Genomic DNA, 21,114 nt, shown 5'->3' on the forward strand with positions numbered 1-21,114 from the left:
GGTCGGCGGTGGAGGAGACCAGTCGCTTCGTGGACGAGCACCAGGGGGACAGGACCTCCAACGTCCGGATCCTGGAGGAGTGGAACGCGCCCTTCTTCGTGGCGATCAACGAAGTCCACGCCAGCGACTTCAGGAGCCTCATTTTCCTGGCAGCCAAGGAAGTCGGGTCCCGCTGGGTGTGCCTCTTTGCCCGAGTGGCGCAGCGGAACGTGGTGCGGCGCGGCAAGCGCCTCCTGCCTCCGGGCAAAGGCGGTGGAGCTCATCAAGCTGATAGAGGCGGACGAGTTCGCCATGAATATAGCTCTCCGGTTCCTCCACGTGCCCACCATCAGCGATCGGAGCCACATCTGCGCCACCTTTCACCGGCGACTGGATCTCCCCCAACCAGTCCTGGAGCTCCTGACGGCCACGTACCGGAAACCGACGGCCATCCCTTTCCTCAACCGGATCCTCCGCGCCAGCAAGCGGGATCGGGGATAACGGCGAACGTCGAAAAATTCGCAGTTATTCGTAATTCCGCATTCAACCATGGCGTGTCCGGCTCGCGATATTATAATCCGACTCTTGAAGGCGTATCCGGTCCTCCAAAAGGAGTTCGTCCGGGTGCTACCAGGACCCGCGGCGATACGGCCCGTTGGATCGACCACCGCGTCGGCCTCCGCTATACGTTCCTCAGACTGGGGCAACCTCCACGATTTCAACACCACATACCGCGCACTCGCACACTTTACAGTCCGCAGTCCTCCGCTGTTTGCTGTTTGGTTCGTTGTTTTCTTCTCTTATATAAACTGTCCTGTCCTAGAAATGATAAATACATAACAAAAGGTGAGTGATTGCGGGGCGACCTTGGAGGCCACTTCGTTTTTGCTAAACTAATGTTTTGGAAGCTGCCGGTGGATTTCTCTTCACATTCCATCCATCTGGATTTTGGATCTAAGCCCAAAGAATCAAAATTGATGACCTTCTGAGTGGCTGCCTTTGCGGTGACAAATATATTTTTCAACGATTTTAATAAGTTTCCGATAAAGGAAATTGGGACAGCTTAGATCGTAAAACCCGATGCAATCTTAATGTCAGCGAGTTGTCACACGCCTTGTAAGAAAACTAAAACAATAAATTTCTTATTAAATATATTTATTTTGATCTATCCGGATATTAAAATACATTCATGTGTGCGGATAATACTACTACTACTATGTCCGTGAATACCCTTATATTGATATTTGTAATTTTGCACATCCCTTTTGCAATAACACTTGCTCCTGCTTTGCTACGCCGATAATGAGACCCTTAAAATGCATGGAAGTGTCAGATATTACAAAAAATGGAAAGCATTCGTGGGACGAGAAGGAAGCCTTAAACTTATAATTTACATAAATAAAAACATTCGTTGAACATTTCATTTATTTTAATTTTAATTTCTTTGTGCACCAGCAGACTCTTCTTTTTTAAATGGCTCCAATTGATTTGTTTTCCGTTTGGCAACAAGCCCAGCTGCTGTCAAGCGACAGTAAGACCATGCCACATGCATTGCGGGTGAACTTTGAAAACTACGGTCACACTACAAAGAATACTGAATACAACTGAAATACTGAATCGATTTGCGTGTGCGGTCTCATTTTCCGCTGAAGCGAGTTGCAGCGACTTTTTCCAGTCTCTTTCTAGCCATTGTATTTCTTAAAAAGGTCGCTGATGCGCAAACCGCCTCTGTGTAAAGAGGGTAGTAGACCAGAGTGGGAGCGGTCAGAGGCAATTCCTTTATGATAACATACTGAGCATTTCAGATCCAACTTATTACTTATTAGTTTTTATCTTTAGCAATGCTATTTTATTATATATATTTTTTTTTAATTTTCACATTACTTGAACATTTTTTATATTTTGTATTTTTTTATTTACTTTTTATCAGTTTTTTTAATTTCTAAAGAATTTACTTTTTGTTGGGTTTTGTGCAATATTTCGTCCTTTTTTCCATGTTTTCGAGCAGCTTCCTCCTGAATGCCGAAAATACATTTTTCTTAATGATATATTACATCAAAAAACATTTCTTTGTTCAGCTGTTTGGAACGCATTTGCTTGCTCGTACGCCCCGTTGCCTTTCTTTAACACGCATTTAAAAAAGTTTCCTTTTCCACATTTTTTCTTTTAATTATCGCATAAATTCAATAGGGAAGGACCACTAGAACTTTACCTGGAAGCGTTGCCAGATCAAGCTTTTGCAAACTCGCTGGTATTGAGATTGAATCAGGGCCTTACGACTTAAGGTGCTCTAATCTGCATTTTCGGAAACTTATCAAGAATTTGAAAAAATATACCATCTCCCTCCGCAAAGGCAGCCACTAAGAAGGTCATCAATTTGGCAACCAACTACTTGGGTACGATTCCAAAATTCAGATGGCGGGAATGTGGCGAGAAGTCCATTGGTAGCTTCCAGAACATGGAATTTATCAAAGAACACATTCTTTAATATCTCCACGCTCACGTCGATGTAGGCCAGTCTCAACGTGCTCAGCATCTCTGAATACTACTTTTCGCTCGTATTCTTTACTGGCTGGCTGCAAGTCGTTTTGTTTTAGGGCGAACCACTTTTCTGACTTCAGGTCCTTCCTTAGGTTCTGAAAAACTTTAAAGATTCGAGGACGATAAAAATATTTATTTACATCAGAACTTCTAAAGGGACTGTCAAGCAATTCTAGTACTTTTTTTGGATCGGATCTGATCTTAGCAACGCATTTTTCAGATTTTTGCTTCAACTGCTTTTATTCGCATGTTATAGTCTATCCAATCTATAGAATTTATTCCTGGCCTCAGCACCCTCCTCTCCAAATTAACCGACATATGTGTTGTGTTTTCAAGAATATCACTTGCGTGAACGAGGATTTTATGAACCGTGGCGGTCACTGGTAGCCAGGAATATTTATCTATAATAATATTTGCCGTAAAAAGTTTTGCAATTTGTTCACATTGATGGGCAGTTGGCACGACGAACATATAAAAATAATTCTTAACTTTTTTTAAGCAAGTTAAATTCCCGTTATTTTTGCGAAAACGTCTGGTGTGTTCAGATTTAGATTCACCCGCAGAATTCGATTCACCGGCACGAGTGTATTTGCATATCCCCAAGGGTCATGGAAGATGAAGTACACGTGCTTGCTTGGCTTTTTGAAAAGCAAATTTAACACCATTCTGCGCAGGGCACCATCGGAAACGGAATCAGGATTAGGAATAAAGACATCGGCGTCGTTATCGGAAAAAATATCATCGAATTCGTTTCTGGGAATAGGTGTATCGACAACGGGTGAGGGATCGGGAAAAAGATTAAAGATACGTTTATGGGAAGAAGTGGACGGAGAGGGATTGTAGCAAATTTAATAAAAAGCTGAGAAGCATTGACAAACGAGTTTCTTTTGTGTAATAGTAATAAACTGATTAATATGCATATTGTTATGTCCGTTGCCAAATTTTAGCACCACTATTTAATGAATGTATAAAATTACATACAGATAAATGTACAGGGGGTGTATGCCGGGCCCAGAAAAAAAGAAACAGTTTTTGGCCGATCCTTTAAGTTCGATAAACTTGTTGCTATTGCCCACTTCGCTGGGTCATCCTCGGAATGCTGAACTACTGCAAAATATAAAAAATTTTGTTTTGAAGTCATTTCTGTTGCCACCGAGTCTATATAATTTCATTGAATTATAATGATTATTTATTTGCTTTTAGGTGGAGACACCATTATTAAACCAATAAACTATATTACTTTTCTTTTCCCTCTCCGGAACACGATCTCCAACTGCAATTGTCTTAGTGTTTTGATAATTTGTTTTTAACGGATTTTGCAAAGAAAATGGTTTATATTGATCTTATGGGTACGTTCGACTCATTAAATATACATTTCTGCATATTTTGCGTATGTTTTGAAATTAAATTTTCTTTATGTATACTTATCTATGCTAATCCTTCAAAAATATGGAAATGCTAAGTCGGTGGTCTAGTTATCATGTACTGCGATGTGCATATCATTTTATCGGCTGCTGAGATTGTTTACAGGTTCCACAAGTAGATTAGGATGCTGGGTGCCGGCGGAAGGAACTCGAGTTTCATCAATTTTAAAGCGACATCAACGCCATGGGATTATTGGCTTATTCGGATTTTATTTCTTGAGTGCCAGTTTCCACACGCCATAAATCAAATGCTCCAAAATGCCGCCGCTCGGATTCCGAATGCAATTACTCAATTAATTTGAATATAATTGTCACAATTTTCCACTTGAAAGCCACACAAAACCATAAACCAATGGATATAAAACAGAGACACCCAGAACTTGGACGGGACGAAGGGGCATATGTAAAACGAGATCGCAATTTTATGCGCACATCAAATAAAAATGTATACAGCGACTCGATGGATTTTCCGATAAAATGTCAAAGGCTTTAATGGAGTCTGCCAGAGTCACTCTGGCATCCACTTGACAGCATTGGATCTGGATCTGGAGCAGTGACAGCAAGAGTGAAAGGAGAACTGAATACATGCACGAGGGGAAGGGTCGCCTTCAAGATACCCCTGATTAAAATTAGTATAATTTTTACCAATCCTAATTCATACTAGATGAGGATGCTGGGACTCATGTCCCAATCTATACAGTTGTACAGAAAAGGTACAATTATTCAGTCATGTAAAATTGATGTTTTTGATTTGTTTTGATCTTTATGCAAAATATGATATGGCTTATCCTTTAAATATTAAAGAATCTTTTATAATATTCCTGTCTATTCTAGATTCTAGAGCCTTGTGGTTCTCTTTCTCGACCGTTCCCTTAACTGAAACGGAAATTTTAAATTTACTGTCAAATAATAATTAGTTTAAGTTCAATTTATCAGGCTTTAAATATTTTGTACCATTTTACAAACCGTTTAATTAATTTTGAATACCCAAGAGTTCAGTATCAGTACGGGGTATAATTACGTAATTGATCTGGCGGCAATATTTAAAGGCTGCGGAAATTGAAACTGTTTTGGCCCCAAAACCACTGATAGGGCTGTTACTATTGTAGCCTTTTCATATTGTTTATTTATTGTTGTTAATAAATCTTAATTTGCTTACCTAAGGCTTGCTTTGGCGGTCTGTCGCATTGAGGAAATGCAAATGAGAGCAGTGAAAGCAATCGGGAGAAAGGCGAAAGTATCTAGCGGTGGGTGCGGTGAAGGGGGGCGAGGGGCACAGCTGCGACAGCGGCTCTAGAACCTTTGATCCTCTGACGGAACATGAATTAAACGGCGCTACGGGACGAACTCTATCCTGGCTTATCGCCAACTCCCCGATCCTTTGTGTGATATATGGGAATGACAAATTCTCCACTTGAGAGTTGCGTCGGTCTAGACTCCAGACCGTGGGCTGGGATCCTCGGCGAAGGGGCACACGTCGCCGCAACATTGCCGCCGACACTGAAAGACGAGACCGTAATTGTTTATGGGTCGCAGATTCATATTCCGCCCTAGCGACGGGGGCGTGTCTGGTCAGTGTGGTCCATTAGGTCATGTTTAGTGCCACTTGACATGCATTATCCTCCGCCTGCGGGGCGTTTTGTTTGCCACTCCAGGGTCAACTCCTTTGGGTCGCTGGGAGCCAGGATACCAGCTCCTCCTTGGATAGTACTGTCTGGGAAAAACCCCAGTCGGCATAGCCTCTCTAAAACATATTATTATAAAATCAAATTAATTGTACATAACTTTAATGAAATACATATTTTGTTTTTTTTTTTAGTTTAATAATGTTTATCTTAGTGAATTTTTTGTATACAATACCTTTATCTGGGTTCCTTGCTCTTGTGAGTTTATAGAATCCCAATTGTATTCATAGATACATTGCGGTTAAACAAATTTTAAAATCTAGAGTGACAATGCACCCGAATTCTCATTATAGAAGTGTTATTATCCGGAAAATATTTGTTTGTTTTAAAGTAGTGTAAAAGCATTTATTTATTTGTTTTTTAGTTGTGCTTAAATATTTTGAAATCCAAAAAGTTAATTGAATTAACTTAGATTTAAGAAGATTTCTTGAAGGCAAAAGATCATAACTTTGGGGTCCTTTAGAATTCCGTTTGCTATAATTTCAAATTTGGTTAAAATAACCATGTAATACCTCACTGTAGCAAACTAATTATAAAAGGGCAACTTTAATGGCGTTGTTTCTGTGTGTTCATCTGAGCTAATCCCTGATCCCCGTGATTGACACTTAACCCAGGGGAACGGAATATGAGTCTTCACCCGACGGCTAACCCCAGAAGCTCCGGCTGTCAGAAATGTGGAAACCCAAGGCAATCCGAAAGTGTGATCAGCTGCACTTGTTGGTCTGTGGCTGCAACCCCCTTCACCCGTTGACCCCTGCCATGTGTTTGTGGAGTAATTGATATGCCACTGCCACAACACCACCGATTCGATCCGATCCAACACCACCAGAATCCGAATCAGAAACAGCCCCCAATGAAATATTAGCCTTTGCCCCGATGGCTGTCATAAAGTGCCGAGGAGGAGCGCTGTTGGGCCCTGCATTTCGTATCTCAACGAGGGTATCTGTATCTTTGGAGGCAGGAAAACATTTTACTGTTGCATTGATGCCACTTAAACGTTTCATAAATGCAACCTTTGTAATGTCTGCCGCCAACGCACTTCCCCTTTCCCGTGGAATCCCTGCAAAAAGCTGAAAAAGGGAAAACATTTCCAGCACTAAAACGGAAATTGTTGTGTTTTCATTCGCCTTTGAATTCGATTTTCATAAAACTGATCGCTCGCTCCGATAAAATTGATTTATGCGGCGATCGGCGGCAATTATACGCAGATGCGGTGCCTAATGGATCGGTGGCCGATCGAAAGCGGTTCATAAAGATATAAATACGAGTGCGGGTGAGCAAGGAGTCATGGATGTTCCATGGTGTAATTATTCTATTGACAACCAAGCGAAAAAGCTGACTGATCTCAATAAACTGACTGTGTTAAAAATTTAAAAAATTTTCAAAATCTCAACAACAAACTAATATGAAAACGGTTATAATAATTTCAAATATTTTGAACTTATACATTTTTTAAATTACATCAACAGTTTGGTAAAAAGATCTTATATTGATAGTAATTCTATAAAAATATTTCAATATTTCAATTGTTAGATCTTTGAAAAATAAATGGTTTGTCTGAAATAGTTTGTCTTAAACTTTATTTATTGTCCAATATATACATAAAACAAGGTACTAGAGCTATGAGGCGTTTGCTTACACTACAACGTACATTCTGCTTGAAACTGCAATAAATTAGAGACTCGAATCCTTCGTCCTGTGAGCGAACTACTGCATGTGCGGGATCTGCTGCTGCTGGGATTGCTGGATGGTTGGGGGCCACATCACGTGGTTGGGAATCGGCGGGGGCAGCGATGTGGGCGAGTGCAGGGGCTCGGACTTCATCTTCAGGTGCTTGGCGATGCCCTCGCAGTCGATGTCACCCCGTTTCGACTTGTACCGCCGATTCTGGAACCATATCTTAACCTGCGTTGCCGAAAGATTTAGCTTCTGGGCGATAATCTCGCGCTCCGCTCCGGTCAGATACTTTTTCAGCCGAAAGCGGCACTCCAGCTCCAGGACCTGGGCCTGCGAGAAAAGCACCCGGGGCTTTCGTTTCATCCTTGGCTTGGAGGATCCATTGTTGCTGCCATGGTTACCGGTGCCACTTATGCTGTTTTTCCGTAGTTCGGATCGCGAGGAGGTCACCTGGCTGTTGTCCTCTGAAATGTAAAAAGAGGGTTAAGCTTTTAGTATGATGAATATCTGAAATACATCTATATCTATATTTATTTATATATACTACTTTTATAAAAATAAGATACGCCGAGTCTGATGATTCGAATCCCCTCTTAATAAAGTTAAATTTATCACATTTTTAGAATATGGTTCCGGATTTTGTATTTGTTACAGATTCTTTAGAATCTATTAGAAATAATATTTATGGGATTAAAAAAAAATTGGACAAGTAGCTGTGATCTACATTAAAATAGAGGTTACGAAATATACTTTTTAAGTTTGGATATCTAAATATTTTTATCGTAAAAAAACAGAAATTTTCGGATCTTATAAAAAGTATTGATTATTTAATGTTTTGTGACTTGAAAGACAATTGTAATTTTTTTTTCAAATTAAAATCAATAAAAACTGTTTCCCCGATTTGTCACAATAGAATTCAGAAAATAACCCTTCTTTTCAATTTTGAAAAACAAAACAATACTCTCTTTAATTGTGATAATTGTTAAACAAATTTAAATCGGTATGGTCCCTTATTTTAATAAACTTATATCTTTGACTTAAGCTTTCTGAATATCCTTTAAAAAGTTTTCGTAACAAATCGTCAGATCTCGTTTTTTTTTAAAATTAGGATTACCAAATAGTAAAGTCTATAGCCTTACAATTTTTGACTATGGTGTGGCAGACACTTCTTAAGAAATCAACGTTGATAATTTCATATTACCTGTAACTGTTTTTGCATAAGTCAAAATAATAATAATATTTTTTCGCTACCTATAGCCCCTATTTTAACTAATATCTGTTATATACTCACTTCTCTTGCCGCCTTCCTCCGCACTGTGAATGCTCCTTAGCGAGGCCGAGTTGCTGGCCGTCTCCATGAGGCGCTGCGTCAGGGGATTCCCGCAGAGCTTTTGCGACGGCGTTTGCAGACTGTCCACCTCCGCGGAGCTGTTGAGGTCCAGGGTGGGCGAGGGCGTCACATAGGGCGTGGGTATGTACTCGCTCTTGATGCCCACCGCCGAGGGCGTGGCTCCGCCGTAGACCTCTCCGGTTCCTGTTCCGGCGTAGTTGTAGTTGTAGGTGGCGGGATTTTGGTAGGCCGTGGCCGAGGCTCCGGCGTAAAACGGCGAGGCGGACATGTTGTAGGCCGAGGTTCCATGCTGGAAACTCTGGTGGGGATGTCCGTGGTGATGCTGGAACATATGGGCGGGCATTCCGTAGTCCTGGTAGCCGCCGTACAGCTGATGAGGCGGTGGTGGCAGGAGTGGCGACAGAGACGACGATGTGGTAGTGGTGCCATCGTCCAGATGCTGGGGATGCAGTTGCTGCTGCGGGACCGAAAACTCGGATTGCTGGTGCTGCTGGTACTGATGCGGATGCTGGTGGAGATGTGGCTGGTACTCATTGGCGCCATAGAGCGCCGATGCAGCAGTGGCACTGCGGGAAAGCAGGGAAATGGGAAAGACAAAAGGTTAGACACGGGGCTACGCATATATGGCCGCCATATGTTGCATCACGCCGGACCCTGCGGACACATCGAGCACATCGGCTCCCCGGACCGGAGACTTTTTGCCCACTTCCTGCTGGCGCGACAGGATCCTTGGTGACATCATTTCATGGCTCATCAGGAAATTAAGGACGCCCCTGTGCGTCGGACACACATGCGAATCACACATGTCGACCAGCCCAAAAAGGACCGAGCGATCGCCAGACTGACCACCTCGAACTCACTAACCGCCGACTGCCTGCCTCGGACCTTGTTGTTCTTATTGTTAACACTGTGTCTCCTCATCTTTGTCTGCGGCCTCTTGTACAAATAACGATGATTTGTCAAAGCCCCGAGCCCGATCCTACGATTCTCCGGTCCCAGATCCTATTTGCAATTCATGCTTTCTATGTGTTTTCATAGGATTTCTTCTGCTACGTCTCGACGGAAGGTTATCAAAATATTATCTTTCGTTGGAAAATTGGTAGAAATTAATTTTCCTATGGAGCCCTATTAAATAAAAATAAATAAAATGCGATTGGGAATGGGAAGTGCGCTGTCTTAGAAAAGAAGTTACTGACAGGTAGAAGTGGAAGAGGTGTTCAAAAAGATGCTGGGTAATAAGTAAATACCGGTTGAATAACAGTTGGCCTGGGGTTGTACTTCTCAGATCCTTGACCGATTTTCATTTAGTAAGGAAAGGTTTAAAATTGATCGTCAAATTATTATATTACTAACTCAGTTCTTCGGTATTTCCACCCTTTATTATTGTTCCTAAACGGAATCTGATTGATCTTTATATCAATTTGGTTTTTAAAGTAAATATTCCTAAATACTTTATTCTTTTGAATAAGTTTTAAGAAAAGGAAATATTTAAGGATAATATCCCCAATGGTTAGTTGCAAATCTGCAAAGCTTACCTATCGAGGTGTCCGTAGGCGCCTTCGTAGGCCTCCGTTTGATTGACCATGTTCAGTATATCCTTGACTGAAAACGGAGTGGTGTTCAGGGCATCCGCATTTGTCAAGCTGCCCGGACTGGGGGACTGATTGTAATGATCGTAATAGCCACCCGATTGAGCCTGCTGCTGATGGTGCTGCAACATCCTCGCGATGCGATCACTTGGCCACTTGAGAAGCACTTAAAATTTAAATAAATACAACAATTTGCCAAATCGCACTTGAACTTGCGACACTTGAAGGGGTATCTCGGTAGCTGGGTAATCAAGTAGGTGGTGGAGTACACCCCACGCGAACCGTAAGCGAACTGGTCGAAACCCGTAACCCGTAACCCGTGAGCCGAAAGCCGTAAAGTGCCGTTCCGATGCGCACTCGACCGTGTCTGCAATTTGTCAGCTCGATTTCGGTACTGAACGAGTACTTCTTGCACCCCAGACCGCCTTGTGGCATGGTGCTCTTGTGCCACACACACACACGAGTACCGTTAGGGGGAAAATGGCCGCCCTGAGGCCAATCACAGCACAGCATCGGAATGCGGACTCTCCGTCTCGCTCTTGGGTTTCTCTTTTCGAATAGAGATGTGCGCGTTTTCCTAATTTTGGGTACACATTTCATTTTAGTCAACAAAATTAGTATGATATTTTAAAATATTTAATAAAAAAAAAAATAATAACTTTTAAACATCGATTCTTGAGATAAAAGAAAAGTGATGATATAATCCTAAGAGTACATTGTAAATTGTAATATTAGTGATTCAGAATTAATTTTTCAGTGACAGAATCTATGACCATTTCTCTCCCTTTAGCGACCATGTGTACATTCTACGTACACACACGCATGTCTATCTTAAACAATCATACACATTGTACCTTACTATCAGATTCGATAACTGACTCCTCCGCATATCCACTTGCAACGTCACGATTCCTCTGCCTGCTCCCAGTTGTTATTAGTTGTTTGTTCGCAGCCACTTTATGCAGATTTTGTTTCGCTACTTGAGCTTGAGTATCTGTATTTATTATTGTAAAGTCCTTAGGTTTTATAGTCCCTTTGTACGTTGGTTTGCGTGTTCTGTATAAACTGGATGTCAAGTGGCGCTCAAGTGCAGATTTTCGCACACTTGATTTTATGAGTTTACTAAGCTAACAAATGAGAGGATCAATTCAAGTATCGAAGTATTTTTTTTTATGTACGTTTGCACATTTTGAACCATTTTGCCAACGGCGAAAATAATTGTTTTTGCTTAAAGTACTAACATTTCAACTTAATTTAAAGATACTTTTTATTGGTTCGCTAACATTTATGGGACTTATGGAAAAGGGTGTAAAAGTCGTATTTCGACTGAATACTCCAAGATCCAATAACTCCGATTTTTTTTTCTTAAAGCAATCTTGTGTCGTACATGATTTATTCGTACTTCATTTGAAATTTTTGGTTCTTAAATCGAGAAAATTCGTGCCGACCTAACTTTCTAAATGGTTCATACTTGATTTGAAATTTAGAACTGTAGAAATATTTATTTACAGAAAGTGCACTTTTCCTGCGTGTTATAAATGTTTAAAAATCGTTTGGTTCTGGTATGCACACAAGAAAAACTACACTCAAAGAAAAAAGTTACCTGTGGTTTGCCACTCACATGTCGGTGCTTAATATACATTTCAGAAATGAGCCAGTGGCAGAAAATATGCCAATACAAGTCACAAAAGCTTTAAAATAACTTTATTTGCAAACACAATAGGGATACAAATATGTATTACTCATGTATATTTCATAAGACCATGGACGATGAAGGTGAGCAGCAACAGCAACCGAACATACTAGACTTATTTTTGGGTGCAGGAAAATCAAAATTCTTCATGAAAATTTTCGAATTAGCACAAATGCAGTAAAGTTTAGCCATTCGCTTAAAAAAATTGCCTTTATATAAAAATCAGAAAATAATTGTTAAAATATTATTTTTAAACCAAACTTTATAACAGTTACGGTCCCTGGTTTAAAGAACCTATGCAGTTCAGAACATAAGTATATTTTCATCGTCAGAACAATCTCAATTTCTCGACTGTAACCTTTGCTATACCCATGGTGGTTAAAAAAAGAGCTGGTTTGAATCCTTAAAGTTTTCCAGAACCAGACAAAGAATGTGATCAAATTCATGTTTTGGAAGCTGACAGTGAACATCCTGCCACAATTGAAGCAACTTGAAGGAATGACGATTACATGTTATAAAGTTCATGTTCTGGAAGCTTATGGGGCACAGTCAGCCAATCCAAGGTGAACATCTTTCAGGCGTTCGAACTTTCTAAATTGTTTGTACCCGATTTGAAATGACTGTAGAAAGATTTATTTACAGAATTTTTTTATCTCTTGTTTTGCGTGTTATAAATGTTTAAAAATCTTTTTTTTTTAAAGTAACTCGTGGTAAGCCACTCACATGTCGGTGCGAGCCAATGGCAGAAATTGTGCCAATAGAAGAATGCTAGGAGCCATGTCAAATCGAGTTTTGAGTTCTGCAAAGGAAAAATACACACACTTCAAAACAAATTCCGAGATATTGACTTTGTGATATAAGCACGAAGATGCTTTTCCTAAACGTTTAAAGGCAATTAGAAAGTTTCAACACAGCTTCAAAATAACTTTATTTGCTAACACAAATATAAATATGTATTTCTTATGTATATTTCAGAAAACCACGGAAAGTAGCAATAGCAACCGAAAAAATAAGAAAAATGGCGCAAAGTAACATTAAATATCTAAGTACTTTAATTTTTTGGTATTTTGTAGACAAATTTTCAGCAAGAAACATAAAAATTACTGACTCCTTGATTAATATGATATGTAAAGAAACTATTATTTTGTCTATTAAACAAAACAAACGCGCAATTAATACATCTCCGCGCTACTTATTGGAAAGTCCCCGATCCCTCCCCGATTGTCGATTCACCTTCTCCCAGGAACGGATCCGTAGATATTTTATCCGATTCCGTCGACGATTCCCAACCCAGAAAGTACCGAGTCCGAAGCGAACTGGGAGATTGTGACATACGTACGCTGAGAGCGTGGATATCTTAGGGAAAAACGGTCACGAATGAAATTTATGTTCTGGAAAGTGACAGTACAGCGGCCAGTAAAACTTAAGGAACTTATTTTGCATCTTTTATTATAAAACTTCGTAAGTTTAAGTTTTAATTGTTAAAACATTATTTTTACGGTCCCTGGCTTAAAGAACTTATCCAGTTCAGATCATAAATATATTTTCATCGTCAAAACAATCTCAACATCTCGACAATTTCATTCGTGCTACCAATGATAGTAAAAAGGAGATGGATCGAATCTTTAAAGTTTTCCAGAGCCAAACCGAGGCGGAAAAACGGTCCATCGTAAAGCAAACCGTTTTGGACCCAGACAGAACTGAGTACGAAGCGAAAGTGGTCTTAAGAGAACATGGAGACTGTGGCCTACATCGACGCTGCGAGCGTGAAGATCTTAAGGAATGACGGTCATGTAATCAAATTCATGTTTTGGAAGCTGACAGTGAACTTCCTGACACAATTGAAGCCAAGGAAGAACTTGAAGGGATGAGAATTACATGGGATAAAGTTCATGTTTTGGAAGCTTATGGGGCACAGCCAGCCAATCCAAGGAGAACATCATTCAGGCGTTCGCAAATAAAATGCTTCGAATTGCCTCCAATGCCCACCTGTTCCACGACAACGACACCATCCATGATGTACTCAACTTATCATGTCTTATATCATCACATTTATCGGTTGTCCACGTTAGGACAGCATTAAATAAAAAAAATTACACGTTATTATAACTTCCTGCCACAGTTGAAGCCAAATAAACACCCAAGAAAGGGAATGCTTTAAAAATAATTATAATTCTAACTATAAATTTAGGTTTTAAAAATCTGTTTCAATACCGGCGAAAATTATTTCGTGTGAAACACGAAGAAATAGAAGAAATGAATTTGTCATGCAAAAATGCCTCATGAAAAAGAAAAGAAATAGAAGAAATATATTTGTCATGAAAAAATGCCTCATGAAAAAGCACTGCTAAAGTTACAAATTAAGGAATTGGAAGACCACAAATGCTTAGTATATGCTACCAAATTGAATTGCATCGAAGTGAGCCCACTTCAGGCAATGGTACAACTCGAGTGACGCTAAAATGCCAAAATGCAGTGTGACCGCAGCACAGTAAATCTATTGTGGTCAGTATTTTTAGTGTTTGTACTGCATCATAAACCAATTGAAAGGTGTTCTAAAAATAAAGTTATTGCAATTGTATTTGGTTTGGGCATAATTGTATTCTTGCTTAATAACTCGCGTATTTGCACGCTCCTTTGTTAAAATCCTATGCTCATTTCAAAAGTAATTCCAATAGCACAATTATGGAGGAGGAAACCCAGCCAGTACCGAGTACGAAGCGAAAGTGATCTTCATAGAGAACTGGGAGATTGTCACATACGTACGCTGAGACCGTGGAGATCTTAAGGAATAACGGTCACGCATGAAATTTATGTTCTGGAAAGTGACAGTAATGCGATAAATAAAACTTAAGGAACTTATTTTGCATCTTTTATTATAAAACTTCGTAAGTTTAAGTTTTAATTGTTAAAACATTATTTTTACGGTCCCTGGTTTAAAGAACTTATCCAGTTCAGATCATAAATATATTTTCATCATCAAAACAATCTCAACATCTCGACAATTTCATTCGTGATACCGATTGTAATAAAAAAGAGATGGATCGTATCTTTAAAGTTTGCCAGAGCCAAACCGAGGCGGAAAAATGGTACGTTTCGGAACCAGACAGAACTGAGCGAAAATGGTCTTCATAGAGAACATGGAGACTGGCCTACATCAACGCTGAGAGCGTGGAGATCTTTAGGAATGACGGTCATAAAATAAAATTCATGTTCTGGAAACTGACGGTGGACTTCCTGCCACAATTGAAGCCAAATAAACCTGAAAGAAAGGGAATGCCTTATTAATAATTATAATTATATATATAATCTATAAATTTAAGTTTTAAAAATCAGTTTCAGTACTGGCGAAAAGCATCTTGCTTGCATCTTTCTAAAGAGTATTCGCAAAATATATTTTCTGTGCAACACGGAAAGACTAAATAGAAACAATTAAAATGTCCTGAGAAATTTGCTTATAAAAGAGCATCTCAAAAAATATTTCCTGTGAGAAAATGGCTCATAAAATAGCATTGCTTAAGTTGAAAATAAAGGAATTGAAACGATGAAGGTGAGCAGCAACAGCAACCGAACATACTAGACTTATTTTTGGGTGCAGGAAAATCAAAATTCTTCATGAAAATTTTCGAATTAGCACAAATGCAGTAAAGTTTTGCCATTCGCTTAGAAAAATTGCCTTTATATAAAAATCAGAAAATAATTGTTAAAATATTATTTTTAAACCAAACTTTATAACAGTTACGGTCCCTGGTTTAATGAACCTATGCAGTTCAGAACATAAGTATATTTTCATCGTCAGAACAATCTCAATATCTCGACTGTATCCTTTGCTATACCCATGGTGGTTAAAAAAAGAGCTGGTTCGAATCTTTAAAGTTTTCCAGAACCAGACAAAGAATCTTTAGAAGAATCACAAAGCAAACCGTTTTGAACCCAGACAGTATTAAGTACGAAAGTGGTCTTCAGAAAGAACATGGAGACTGTGGTCTACATCGACGCTGAGAGCGTGGAGATTTTAAGGAATGACGGTCATGTGATCAAATTCATGTTTTGGAAGCTGACAGTGAACATCCTGCCACAATTGAAGCAACTTGAAGGAATGACGATTACATGTTACAAAGTTCATGTTCTGGAAGCTTATGGGGCACAGCCAGCCAATCCAAGGTGAACATCTTTCAGGCGTTCGAATTTTCTAAATTGTTTGTACCCGATTTGAAATGACTGTAGAAAGATTTATTTACAGAATTTGTTTATCTCTTGTTTTGCGTGTTATAAATGTTTAAAAATCTTTTTTTTTTTAAAGTAACTCGTGGTAAGCCACTCACATGTCGGTGCGAGCCAATGGCAGAAATTGTGCCAATAGAAGAATGCTAGGAGTCATGTCAAATCGAGTTTTGAGTTCTGCAAAGGAAAAATACACACACTTCAAAACAAATTCCGAGATATTGACTTTGTGATATAAGCACGAAGATGCTTTTCCTAAACGTTTAAAGGCAATTAGAAAGTTTCAACACAGTTTCAAAATAACTTTATTTGCTAACACAAATACGACATAAATATGTATTACTTATGTATATTTCAGAAAACCACGGAAAGTAGCAATAGCAACCGAAACAATAAGAAAAATGGCGCAAAGTAGCATTAAATATCTAAGTACTTTACTTTTTTGGTATTTTGTAGACAAATTTTCAGCAAGAAACATAAAAATTACTGACTCCTTGATTAATATGATATGTAAAGAAACTATTATTTTGTCTATTAAACAAAACAAACGCGCAATAAATACATCTCCGCGCTACTTATTGGAAAGTCCCCGATCCCTCCCCGATTGTCGATTCACCTTTTCCCAGGAACGGATACGTAGATATTTTATCCGATTCCGTCGACGATGCACCCAACCCAGCCAGTACCGAGTACGAAGCGAAAGTGATCTTCAGAGAGAACTGGGAGATTGTCAAATACGTACGCTGAGAGCGTGGATATCTTAAGGAAAAACGGTCACGAATGAAATTTATGTTCTGGAAAGTGACAGTAAAGCGATAAGTAAAACTTAAGGAACTTATTTTGCATCTTTTATTATAAAACTTCGTAAGTTTAAGTTTTAATTGTTAAAACATTATTTTTACGGTCCCTGGCTTAAAGAACTTATCCAGTTCAGATCATAAATATATTTTCATCGTCAAAACAATCTAAACATCTCGACAATTTCATTCGTGCTACCAATGATAGTAAAAAGGAGATGGATCGAATCTTTAAAATTTTCCAGAGCCAAACCGAGGCGGAAAAACGGTCCATCGTAAAGCAAACCGTTTTGGACCCAGACAGTACTGAGTACGAAGCGAAAGTGGTCTTAAGAGAACATGGAGTCTGTGGCCTACATCGACGCTGCGAGCGTGAAGATCTTAAGGAATGACGGTCATGTAATCAAATTCATGTTTTGGAAGCTGACAGTGTACTTCCTGACACAATTGAAGCCAAGGAAGAACTTGAAGGGATGAGAATTACATGGGATAAAGTTCATGTTTTGGAAGCTTATGGGGCACAGCCAGCCAATCCAAGGAGAACATCATTCAGGCGTTCGCAAATAAAATGCTTCGCATTGCCTCCAATGCCCACCTGTTCCACGACAACGACACCATCCATGATGTACTCAACTTATCATGTCTTATATCATCACATTTATCGGTTGTCCACGTTAGGACAGCATTAAATAAAAAAAATTACACGTTATTATAACTTCCTGCCACAGTTGAAGCCAAATAAACACCCAAGAAAGGGAATGCTTTAAAAATAATTATAATTCTAACTATAAATTTAGGTTTTAAAAATCTGTTTCAATACCGGCGAAAATTATTTCGTGTGAAGAAATGAATTTGTCATGCAAAAATGCCTCATGAAAAAGAAAAGAAATAGAAGAAATATATTTGTCATGAAAAAATGCCTCATGAAAAAGCACTGCTAAAGTTACAAATTAAGGAATTGGAAGACCACAAATGCCGTCATAAAGCAAACCGTTTTAGAGCCTGACAGTACTGACTACGAAGCGAAAGTGTTCTTCATAGAGAACATTGAGACTGTGGCATACATCGACGCTGAGAGCGTGGAGATCTTAAGGAATGACGGTCATGTAATCAAATTCATGTTTTGGAAGCTGACAGTGAACTTCCTGACACAATTGAAGCCAAGGAAGAACTTGAAGGGATGAGAATTACATGGGATAAAGTTCATGTTTTGGAAGCTTATGGGGCACAGCCAGCCAATCCAAGGAGAACATCATTCAGGCGTTCGCAAATAAAATGCTTCGCATTGCCTCCAATGCCCACCTGTTCCACGACAACGAAACCATCCATGATGTACTCAACTTATCATGTCTTATATCATCACATTTATTGGTTGTCCACGTTAGGACAGCATTAAATAAAAAAAAATTACACGTTATAACTTCCTGCCACAATTGAAGCCAAATAAACACCCAAGAAAGGGAATGCTTTAAAAATAATTATAATGCTAATTATAAATTTAGGTTTTAAAAATCAGTACCGGCGAAAATTATTTCGTGTGAAACACGAAGAAATAGAAGAAATGAATTTTTCATTAGAGAATGCCTCATGAAAAAGCACTGCTAAAGTTACAAATTAAGGAATTGGAAGACCACAAATGCTTAGTATATGCTACCAAATTGAATTGCATCGAAGTGAGCCCACTTCAGGCGATGGTACAACTCGAGTGACGCTAATATGCCAAAATGCAGTGTGACCGCAGCACAGTAAATCTATTGTGGTCAGTATTTTTAGTGTTCGGCTGAAGCCGAATTACCACTACTAGGGATTTTTCATTGGTACTGCATCATAAAACAATTTCCCAGGAACGGATCCGTAGATATTTTTTTCGATTCCGTCGCCGATGCACCCAATCCTGATCCTTACTTCAATTCCTATGCCCCCGTGCGCAAAATTGTGTTCAATTTGCATTTAAAAAGCCAAGTAGAACGCTTACTAAATGTTTTTGACATCCATAAGATACTTGGATGCAAGAAAAAGGGCAGGCTGGACTGTGGCCTATATCGACGATGAGAGCGTGGAGATCTTAAGGAATGAGGGTCATGTAATAAAATTCATCTTCTGGAAGCTGAAAGTGAAGCGAAAAGTAACACTCAAGGAACTTTTTTTTTCATCTTTTGTTATAAAACTAACCAGAAAGTAATTGTTAAAATATTATTTTCAGAACATAAATATATTTTTATCGACAGAACAATCTTAATATCTCGACCGAATTCTTTGTTATAACCCTGGTAGTAAAAAGAGATGGATCAAATCCTTAAAGTTTTCCGGAACCAAACTAAGAATCTTAAGGCGGTAAAATGATCCGTCATAAAGCAAACCGTTTTAGAGCCTGACAGTACTGACTACGAAGCGAAAGTGTTCGGTCATGTAATCAAATTCATGTTTTGGAAGCTGACAGTGAACTTCTTGACACAATTAAAGCCAAGGAACAACTTAAAGGGATGAGAATTACATGGGATAAAATTCATGTTTTGGAAGCTTATGGGGCACAGCCAGCCAATCCAAGGTGAACATCATTCAGGCGTTCGCAAATAAAATGCTTCGCATTGCCTCCAATGCCAACCTGTTCCACAACAACGACACCATCCATGATGTACTCAACTTATCATGTCTTATATCATCACATTTATTGGTTGTCCACGTTAGGACAGCATTAAATAAAAAAAATTACACGTTATTATAACTTCCTGCCACAATTGAAGCCAAATAAACCCCCAAGAAAGGGAATGCTTTAAAAATAATTATAGTTCTAACTATAAATTTAGGTTTTAAAAATCAGTTTCAGTACCGGCGAAAATTATTTCGTGTGAAACACGAAGAAATAGAAGAAATGAATTTGTCATGAAAAAATGCCTCATGAAAAAGAAAAGAAATCGAAGAAATGAATTTGTCATAAAAAATGCCTCATGAAAAAGCACTGCTAAAGTTACAAATTAAGGAATTGGAAGACCACAAATGCTTAGTATATGCTACCATGACATTGAGACTGTGGCATACATCGACGCTGAGAGCGTCGAGATCTTAAGGAATAACGGTCACGCATCAAATTTATGTTCTGGAAGCTGACAGTGGACTTCCTACCACAATTGAAGCCAAGGAACCTCAACCTTTATTATAAAACTCCTTAAGTTTTACTTTAGAAAGATGCCAATAATTTTTAAAACATTATTTATACGGTCCCTGGTTTAAAGAACTTATCCAGTTCAGATCATAAATATATTTTCATCGTCAAAACAATCTCAACATCTCGACAATTTCATTCGTGCTACCAATGATAGTAAAAAGGAGATGGATCGAATCTTTAAAGCTTTCCAGAGCCAAACCGAGGCGGAAAAACGGTCCATCATAAAGCAAACCGTTTTGGACCCAGACAGAACATGAAGACTGACGGTCATGTAATCAAATTCATGTTTTGGAAGCTGACAGTGAACTCTTTGACACAATTGAAGCCAAGGAACAACTTAAAGGGATGAGAATTACATGGGATAAAATTCATGTTTTGGAAGCTTATGGGGCACAGCCAGCCAATCCAAGGTGAACATCATTCAGGCGTTCGCAAATAAAATGCTTCGCATTGCCTCCAATGCCCACCTGTTCCACGACAACGACACCATCCATGATGTACTCAACTTATCATGTCTTATATCATCACATTTATTGGTTGTCCACGTTAGGACAGCATTAAATAAAAAAAATTACACGTTATTATAACTTCCTGCCACAATTGAAGCCAAATAAACCCCCAAGAAAGGGAATGCTTTAAAAATAATTATAATTCTAACTATAAATTTAGGTTTTAAAAATCAGTTTCAGTACCGGCGAAAATTATTTCGTGTGAAACACGAAGAAATAGAAGAAATGAATTTGTCATGAAAAAATGCATCATGAAAAAGAAAAGAAATAGAAGAAATATATTTGTCATGAAAAAATGCCTCATGAAAAAGCACTGCTAAAGTTACAAATTAAGGAATTGGAAGACCACAAATGCTTAGTATATGCTACCAAATTGAATTGCATCGAAGTGAGCCCACTTCAGGCGATGGTACAACTCGAGTGACGCTAAAATGCCAAAATGCAGTGTGACCGCAGCACAGTAAATCTATTGTGGTCAG

At 39.0% G+C, this 21,114-nt stretch overlaps 1 protein-coding gene across 1 annotated transcript; it reads right to left on the bottom strand.

The window, feature by feature from the left end:
* Nucleotides 1-7,223: 7,223 nt before the first annotated feature.
* Nucleotides 7,224-10,824, bottom strand: tin (tinman). The gene is made up of 3 exons (XM_036816874.3): nucleotides 10,193-10,824; nucleotides 8,598-9,223; nucleotides 7,224-7,770 (listed from the first exon to the last, which is right to left on the bottom strand). The coding sequence occupies exons 1-3, from the start codon at nucleotides 10,375-10,377 to the stop codon at nucleotides 7,337-7,339; spliced, it is 1,245 nt and encodes a 414-aa protein (XP_036672769.3). The 5' UTR covers nucleotides 10,378-10,824; the 3' UTR covers nucleotides 7,224-7,336.
* Between the last annotated feature and the right edge of the window lie 10,290 nt (nucleotides 10,825-21,114).

Source organism: Drosophila suzukii, chromosome 3 (genome assembly GCF_043229965.1).
Source record: "Drosophila suzukii chromosome 3, CBGP_Dsuzu_IsoJpt1.0, whole genome shotgun sequence".
Taxonomy (NCBI): Eukaryota; Metazoa; Arthropoda; class Insecta; order Diptera; family Drosophilidae; genus Drosophila; species Drosophila suzukii.